This window comes from Notamacropus eugenii, chromosome 2 (assembly GCF_028372415.1).
Source record: "Notamacropus eugenii isolate mMacEug1 chromosome 2, mMacEug1.pri_v2, whole genome shotgun sequence".
NCBI classification, from domain to species: domain Eukaryota; kingdom Metazoa; phylum Chordata; class Mammalia; order Diprotodontia; family Macropodidae; genus Notamacropus; species Notamacropus eugenii.
The window spans coordinates 3007156-3016124 of NC_092873.1; the positions used below are offsets into that span (position 1 = coordinate 3007156).

The window sequence follows — 8969 nt, forward strand, 5'->3', positions numbered from 1 at the left end:
TTCCAAGCTCAGAATTCTCAGCCACTGTGCTGTCCAGTTGCATCCCCCTTCTATTTCTAACATCTTATATTTTATAGTCTATGGTCCCTAATGGTTCAATATTATATGTTCTCAAGTCTTTCCCAGCCATGATATTCTGTTATCTATTTTCCAAGTTTCCTTCCAGCTCTAGGTCCTATAAAACAGGAACACATATTCCCCTTTTATCATTCCCTTTTAATTCTTAAGAATGAAACTTTTTGGACCTTTTCAAAATGTTTGCATGTAAAAATCAGGGAAAGAATGCCATATGTAGGACAAAGAAGAGAGAACAACGATTTAATTTTCAGAAATCAAGTTTATTTCAGGAAACAAAAGGAAGGGGAAGAGACAGGCCTCGAGTCAAGTCCTGCAGTGGCATCGTGAAGTAGATCTTAACTGAATTCTTCAGTGGAACCAGTTCAGTAAGAGCAGGCAAAAGGCAGGCGACGTTTGCACGGGGCTCGACGCCAATGACCCCCTGTTAAGAAAATTACTACTTCACATTCTGCTTCCTCTCTGTGGTCTCTAAGGAACTTTATTGCTCATTTGTGCCCAGCACCTTTATTCAGTTCTTCTTCACAGTGGCCCCAAAAGAACCTGGAGACCTCTCCCTCAGAAAGACCCTTAAGCATGGGATTCCAGTGAATAAACAAACCTCTCATTAGGACTACCTCCCATATTCCTTGGCTGCCCATCCCAAAAACGTTTCCTGACTCCACCACCAAATTGTCCTGGAGACCAGAGTATGGGTCATGCTATGTGACATAACAGAATAGAAACACCATAGGAGAGATTTCCCTGCTACTCATTTCCCCAGTTCTACCACATCCCCCAGATTCCCTTGTCCTACTCACCTCGGGTACATAAGGCTACACATCGGCCCCCACCATTTCCAGGTTGGCCTGCTGCCCAGTAAGAAAATGTCCAACGACTCCCATCAACCCACCAAAATCTCCTTCTGCAAAACTATAGATCAGATGGGAAAGGACAGGTCAGGTGCAAAGACCATGAAATTGAGCTTCACACATGCCATACAGGAAACTGACAGTTTCAGTCTCTGAACACCAGAGCATTATAGGTATCGGGTCAAAACAAGCACTATTGTAAACAGGCAAATATTGATAGGAACTGTCCAAACCAAAGCCACTGAGAGTCAAACACAGCCTTCTTTCAGTCATGCCCCTCCCCATATCATCAAGCAAACATCATTGGGGCTTTCTCAAAGCCAGGTGAATAAAGGGCTGTGCCATGGCTAGGTAGTCATCTGGGACTCTTTAAAGAGCATTTAAAAATGCTGCATGGCCAGAGTCATTCTCTGTTCTTTTCTTACCCTGCGCCTGACTTTGGCTCCAATCCATATTTGGCTCCGTTTGATTCTCCAAGCCAAACGTTGGATGCGGAGGTTGGTGTGGGAGCTGTGGATAGAGACCAGATGACCACGGTAGCAACGTTTGCAGATTCTCTGCAGAGAAAGAAAAGAAAGATGAGGAAAGAAGCATGAATGGGGAATCCCTCCTGTTCTTAAACTCTGAGGCCTCCATAAATTTTGGTATAGCAGGTTTCAGGGAGATAAAAAAAAAAAAGGAAAGGAGGTGGAGAAGAAGGAAGAAAAAAAGAGATGAGAAGGAAAAGAATGAGAAGGAAGAGAATGGGAAAAATGATCTACGTATATAGCTTTATGGTTTACAAAATATTTTAAATACAATATTATATGAGACTCTCACAGAGATCCTAAGATAATAATAACTCACATTCCAATTGTTCTTTAAAATGTTTTTTGACCTGTACCAATTCATAGCTCCATCGACAATTTGTTAATGTGCCCGCTTTCTCACAGCCCTTCCAATATTCATCATTTTTCTTCCCTCCCCCCCAACTTCAAAAATCTGATCAGGTGAGGTAAAATGCCAAAGTTGCTTTAATTTGCATTTCTCTTCTAGACAGAGGTAGCAGACTAAATATACAGAGTAAGACATACATTTTTGGACCTGGCCAATGTGAGAATTTGTTTTGCTTGACTCTGTATCTTTGGTACAAGGGTTTTGTTGGGTTTTCCCCCACTGGGGTGCAGTGAGAAAGGGGAGAGAGAGAAAATATATTTATTAAATTAAAAAAATTAAATAAGAAAATTTCCTCTCTATGTGGCCATAGGCAAAGCATCTAACACCTAAGTCTCAATTTTCTTATCATGAAATGAGCATACTAATACACATAGTACCTACCTCATGAAATTATTTTAAGATTCAAGTGAAATAATTTATGAAAAGCACTTTGTACGTTTTAAAGCACTATATAAATTCAACTTTTCATCGTTATTATTTCCTCATAACAACCCTGAGAGAGAAGAAGAGTGGTTTAAGCAGTGTTGCCTTCATTTTTGGAACGAGGAAATTAACTTAAAGCAATGAAGTGAATTGTTCAAGCTCACACAACCAATAAATGACAGCTCTATGTCTCAAACTTAGATTAGCCCTCAGTCCAGGGCATTTTCCATTCTTTGCTAATGATCAGATCCATTAAGGTAAACTTAATGCTATTATTTCAGCAGTAAATCTTGGAGTGGTAATATGAAAAGAGCCTGGGGTAGAAATCTGGAAACTTGGCTTTTAGCCACAGATCTGACACTATCTGTGTTATCTTAGGCAAATTAAAACTTCTCTAGATCTTGGTTGCTTTTGTCTGGAAATTGAGGAGGTTTGGCTAGATGATCTTTAAAGTCCCTTCTAGTCTGGGCATTTTCTATTATTATGATTCTAAGAACATTTCTGTTCAATACGTCCCTCTCCCTTTTCTCCTGCCCCATCACTCTCATTTTTATTTCAGTACTTCATCATGGAAAATGAATTTTAAAAAAAGACTAACCTTCCTTCCTATCTTCCTTCTTCCCCCACTCCCACGGCCTTTGTCCCCATCTCATTTTCACCCACCTGAGCTCTTCTAAATCTCCTTGGTCTCTTAACAATCAGGAATCGGCAGGTCTCACAGCCTGGGGTACCCGTCACATGGACTACATCCTCTTCCTTTGGGCAAAGGTTGTCATCATCCTCAGCAACTTCAACCTCATCCCCTTCATCATCATCCTCGTCCTCATCCCAAATGGTCAAGTTATCCCCTTCCTCTGGAATCTCTAGCTCCTGAGACAAGACCTTTTCTCCCTCTGATGCCTCTAGCCCAAGAGCCTCATTTTCTGGGAATGAAAAATGGAAAGAGTATTGGACTGAGAAGGAAAAGGCCAAGGTTCTAGATTCATTCTTCAATTCATTATGTAATCATATGCAAGTCACTTCCTCTCTGGGTCTCCATTTCCTCAGCCATAAGACAAGGGACTTGGATTCAGTGATGTTGAAGATCCCTTTCACATCCCAAATTATTGTTTTATAGGAGGCCTTCCCCTTTCAGTACCATACTTCTCCAAGAACATGCTTCCCTAAATACCATGGACAGTTCCCAAGTCTCAATTACCTCAGTGCACAGTGTCACCTAAGAAGGAACTTTGGATCTCAACTTGTCAGTGACTTGATCCCTGGGATTCTTTATTGACCCAAATATAAGGACTCTGTCCTTTTAATAAGAGTCCAGAGTCTGAGTTCCATTTGGTACAGTGGAAAGAATATTGGTCTAAGAGTTACAAAGACTTGAATCTGAGTCCCACATCTGTCATTGAACAGTTATTTAATCCTGGGCAAGCCATTTTTCTTCCCTAGACCTTAATTTTCTTATATATAAAAAGGTCAGATTATCTGAAATATAGTATCTCTTCTGACATTCCATGTTCTAAGTTCCTTTCCAGCAGTGAAACTCTGTTCATGTTCTAAGATTTCTCCCAGCTTTGACACTTTTAGTCTATGGTCATCTAACCAGATTTGGTCTGACTGAAAATCTAATTCAGATGAGCCATGGTCTCAAGTGTATGGAAAGTAGAGAGGGACAAAAGAGAAAAGGATCTGGGATTTGGGGAAGTGGGAAGATACTCACTCAGATGAAGAGAAGAGACTGTGCCCAACAGGAGAAGTGATAAGATGAGAGATAATTTCATCTTTACCAGTAGAGAAGCAGTTGCTCCTAAGATTTCTCTTCCAGAACCAAAGGTCTGCAGTGAGCCACCCACAGGCCAAAATAAACACTAAATTCTTGATTGAAGGGAAGACCTGTAAAAGGGAAGAAATTGGATAGGGAGTAAAGAAAGGAAAAGGCATCAAAGGGAAGGAGAAGGATGAGAGAAAAGAACCCTCAATTCAGCTCCTATTCTCCAAGGGTTCAAAGAACACTTTCTGAGTGATGTGTATGCTGGATAGTGCTCCAGTCTTCCACGTAGGCTGGGAGATTAATAATGGAAGCCACAGAGGAAAGGAAACAGGGAGAAGGATGGTGGCAAGCCCAATTACTCAGTAAATAACTCAGGCATGGGATTTCAAAGCTTAGAAAGCTTGTTCCTGCCTCAAAACTCAGGAAGGCAACATGTATCCAACCACATGCTCCTGACCTGCTTCCCAATTCCACAACTGAGAGGAGCTCCAAGGATCACAAATACTTTATAATTCCAGACAAAATGAAGTCATGGGGGAAATAAAAAGAAAATAGATGAGAATGGCAGGCACTAGAGTTGAAATTAGAACAGCAATTTTTGAGTCCAGGTTTTGCCATTTGTTGATATGTGACTTTGAGCAATTCATTTGACCCCTCTGAACCTCAGTCTCTTCTTCTGTAAGATTGGGATGATCTAGTCTTACACAGTGGCCACAAGACAATACATATTAAATGCCATATCCATATTTGCTAATGTTATTATCTTGGTTCCAACCTCTAAAAACAAAAGAACTCCCACCTGTAAGGGTTTAAAGAGCCCAATGATTAGCCAATAAACAATCACAAAGAATCAAAAACTTTACAGTATGTTCTTTAAGCCAATGAACAGTGACTAGGACATCTCTCAGAGAATATTAAGAAGCTTAGCAGCTCCTTAAAGAAAGAAAAGCATTGGTTTTAGGAAAACTGAATGCTAGCCTTTGGGTTCCATTTGCCTCAAGCAAGGAGAAACTCACCTCTTCAGGAAAGGAGGGATGAAGACTAGATCTTCATAATTTCTGTGAGCTTGCATGCTCTTCATGGGGTCTTATAGAAGGACACTGGAGGAAGTAATGGGTGAAGAAGAGATTGCATCAACCCAACGGAGGCAGATAAAGTGATAATGACTGTCTTTCCACATCCCTTCTCCAGGGCTGCCCATCACCCAGCTGATGTCCTAGGTCTCCTGCCATTTGTCCACTCCAAGAATGATCTTGCTCTGGAAATTTCCCTATGTGTACACATGGTGTTCACAAAAACCCTATGAAGTGTGTAATGCAAATATGAGTATCCCCACTTTACTTGTGAGGAAACAGAGGCCCAGAAAGAGAAAAGTGATAGCAAGTTTGATACAAAGAGGGCTCAATTTGGACTCTAAGGACCAGGGTTAAGATTCTAGCCCTATCATTTACTATTGGAGTCTCATTGGACTTATCTTTAGTTTCCTTGTCTGTAAAGTTAACCCAGATTACCTTGAAAGTCCCCTTACCAGCCCTAAATATATGATCCTATGACTTTCCCAGGATTATACTGTTAGGGAGTGGCAAAATTTGTTGTTTAATCATTTTCAGTTGTATCTGACTCTTCATGACTCCATTTGGGGTTTGCTTGGCAAAGATCACAGAGGATCTTGTCATTTCCTTCTCCAACTTATTCTATAGATGAGGAAATTGAAACAACAGAGTGAAACAAATTGCCAGGGCTACACAGCTAGGAAGTGTCTGAGGCCAGATTTGAACCTGGGAAGGTGAGTCTTCCTGACTTCAAGCCTGGCACTCTATCCCCTGCATCATCTACTTGCCGTGGGAGTAGCAAAGCTGGGATTCAACCCAGATTTTTCCTCATCCTCACTTTAAGACATGGTTACATAATTCTTCACCATAAGGAGCTGTTTTTATCATTAAGCAGCACAGAATAATTGACGTGGGACACCAAGAGAATCAGTGTAGTGATAAACCAAACTGTAGTATGACTCTTCAGAGAAGGCAGAGATCTCTGTGAGCTGGGGAAGTCAGGAGAGATTGTCTAGAAAATAAGGGATTGAAGCTGAACCTTAAAAAATGGATGAGATGTGAATGATGGGCAGACAACAGTGGGTATACTAACCTATAGATTAAGGAACGCATGAAAAAGGTGAATAAGCCACGATGTATATGGCTCATGTGGTCTACATAGGGAGCCAGGCCTGGCTGAAGTCAAGAGGTTATTGCGTGCACCTAAGTTGTTGTTGCTGTTGTTTGTCCTTCATTCTTGAATAGGATCATGACCTCAGGAAGGTGGTGCCATGACATGCAAGTGAATTGAGGGCTGTGCAAAGTCACCAACCTCACTCTCTTCTATGGAGCCATCTGAATCCAGTGGGAAGACAGATCATGATGAATAGAGATGGCCCTAGATACAGTGGAAGATCTTGGCCTTTCTAAGGTCTTTAACAGGTCTCAGGCAACACCCATGCAATGATTAAGGGTAAGCAAGAAATGAAGCAGAGAATGGTATCTTCTATCTAGTCCAAAAAAAAATCAGTCTGGGAGGGAAGACCCTCAGGGTTTCTGGCCAAAACAGAAACAATTACCATTTACACAAACTCTGAGCCAATCAGGATCCAAACAATTGAACAGGTGGGACTTGACTGGTATTATTGGCCAATCAATAAGAGTAAGAGTGATTTGGGTTTAAGGCAAGGCCCTTAAGAAAAAAACCTGGCCTATAAACTCTAAGATATCTTTCAAGGTCTCAGGGATCAAAATTTGGGCAGAGCACCTGAAGGTTAAGGGTATGATACCCTATGGAAGCAGTGGGAAATAAAGGTTAGTAGGGTTGAATGGAGCTGCATTCTTCAGAACCTTGAAAGGAAGAAAGAGGACTTTGGAGTTGTCTTAGCTACAGACAGTAGTGAATGAACAAGGGCAAGTCATTTCACCTCTCCAAGCCTCAGTTTCTCCATCTGGAAAAGGGGAATTATAATACTTGCTCTACCTATACAATAGTATTGTGGTTAGGAAAGTACTTTGTGTGAATCATAAAAAGCTCTATAAAATTCTAGATGATGAAGACTGTGGTGATGATAATAGTGATAATAGAGCATAAAATGTTGGTTCCAGGCCAGGAATAAGAGGTATAGGAGAGTTTCTTTGATATTTAACCAGATTTAGAACTTTTCTGTCCCTGATGCATAATAGAACCCAAGAATCTTAGAGCTATAAACAGAACATGGAATTTCACAGCTAGAAGGGATCTTAGAACATAAGCTATTAGAGAGTGATATCAAAATATAGTATTCTATAGAATGTCAGAGCTGAGAAGCACCTCAAAACAGGATATTAGATCTGGGAGTGGATGCTGTGAGTGATGACAGATCATTGAACATGGAAGAGAAAAGTTAGAAGAGACCTTAGAATTTATCTTGTACAAGCCAGCAAGGTTACACAGTGTGGTGATGGCAAAAACCAGGCCTAAAATTAGGTCTCCTGGTTCCTACCTAAGGGTATATACCACACAAAGTAAATCTCACTTGGTTATATCAGGGATAGGGTGGGGGAATCAATGAGGGTCTAAAACCACCTAAGCACACACTAGTCATAAACCAACAATTTAAAGAAACAGGAGTGTATTTTCATAAGGTCAAGGTCAGAGCCTAGGTGTGCACAAGGATGAGCTTGGGGTCAACCTGGAGCAGAAGCCAAGATAAGCAGATTTGGGGAAAATATTATGTAACCAAGGGAGATGGGGGAGAGAGGGGGAAGGTAACATGAATCTCTCTATGTAATTGGAAGACTCCTCACACCCAACTTTCTGCTTTTCTGAGTGATTCCAACATCCTCTCCCATAGCTATAAAAAAGAATGGATTTCTCCCTAATTAGAAAACAGTTAGGACCAGAGGATGGAACCCTATTATCACAATCCTGGCCTCTGTCTGTTGGGCTTGGCCAATATTCTGTGGGTGGGAGATAAACTGTTGGTGATGAAAGGGCCAATGGTCTTCCTATGGAGTTAGCTGCATAGGAGATAGCAAGCTTTTCTGTTGATAAGTGAAAATGTCCCCTATCCCCTCTTGCTGAGCTCACAGACTTTCATATTTGGGTGCCCAACTGGAGTTGAGTAAATGGTCCATAATGATAATGATAATGATGACAATAATGGTAATAGCTATTTTTAAGGTTTCCAAAACACTTCATAAATATTATCCCATTCCATCCTCACTATAGCCTTGAGGGAGAGGTGCCAATATTGTCATTATTTTATAGATGAGGAAACTGAGGCTGAGAATCTGAGGCAGAAAGTGGTCTTCCTGCCTCCTAAACAAGCAGAATATCCATTGTACCAATTGGTAAGGTGCCTCACCTTATCAATTCACTTTCTATACAACTGTCAAAAACAATCTTCCTAAAGCACAAGTTTGACTATGTTACCCCTCTGGTCAGGAGCCCTCAGTGGCTCCCAATAACATCAAAAATAAAGCAAAACTCATTAGCTTGGCTTGTTTTTTGAAGTTTAAAATCTCGCATGAAATGGAGCCAAGATAGCAGAGTAGAAGGATGCACATATTATAGCTTTTCCCCCACAGCCCATAAAATACCTGCAAAGAATGACTCTCAACAAATTCTAGAGCAGCAGAAGCTACAGAACGATGGAGTGGAGGAGATTTCCAGCCCAGGGTGACCTGGAAGGCCAACAGGAAAGATCCGTCACACTGGATATGGAGCGGAGCACAGCCCAGCCTTGGCCACATGGTACAGCGAGGAACAGGACTGGAGCAGGCCTAAGGGGTGGAATCCGCAGCAGCAGAGGCAGTTCTGGGGGTCCCTCAGCCCACAAGCGCCAAAGGCAGCTAAAAAAGGTTAGTGAAAAAATTTTCTAACCTCAGTGACAAGGGAGTAGAGCC

At 41.4% G+C, this 8969-nt stretch overlaps 1 protein-coding gene across 1 annotated transcript; it reads right to left on the minus strand.

The window, feature by feature from the left end:
• Positions 1–317: 317 nt before the first annotated feature.
• LOC140524253 (proteoglycan 3-like) lies at positions 318–5138 on the minus strand. The gene is made up of 6 exons (XM_072638633.1): positions 5064–5138; positions 3997–4169; positions 2949–3208; positions 1352–1483; positions 876–987; positions 318–499 (listed from the first exon to the last, which is right to left on the minus strand). Exons 2-6 carry the CDS (start codon positions 4055–4057, stop codon positions 441–443), a joined length of 624 nt encoding a protein of 207 aa, XP_072494734.1. The 5' UTR covers positions 4058–4169; positions 5064–5138; the 3' UTR covers positions 318–440.
• Positions 5139–8969: the final 3831 nt, after the last annotated feature.

What these genes read in the sequence shown, in the direction of transcription:
- LOC140524253 (XM_072638633.1), bottom strand. Translation starts at nt 4,057, where the DNA reads ATGAAATTATCTCTCATCTTATCACTTCTCCTGTTGGGCACAGTCTCT. An exon ending in AGTCTCTTCTCTTCATCTGA is followed by an intron (nt 3,209 to 3,996) that starts GTGAGTATCTTC and finishes TTTCATTCCCAG; the next exon opens with AAAATGAGGCTCTTGGGCTA. An exon ending in GGAGATTTAGAAGAGCTCAG is followed by an intron (nt 1,484 to 2,948) that starts GTGGGTGAAAAT and finishes CTTTCTCTGCAG; the next exon opens with AGAATCTGCAAACGTTGCTA.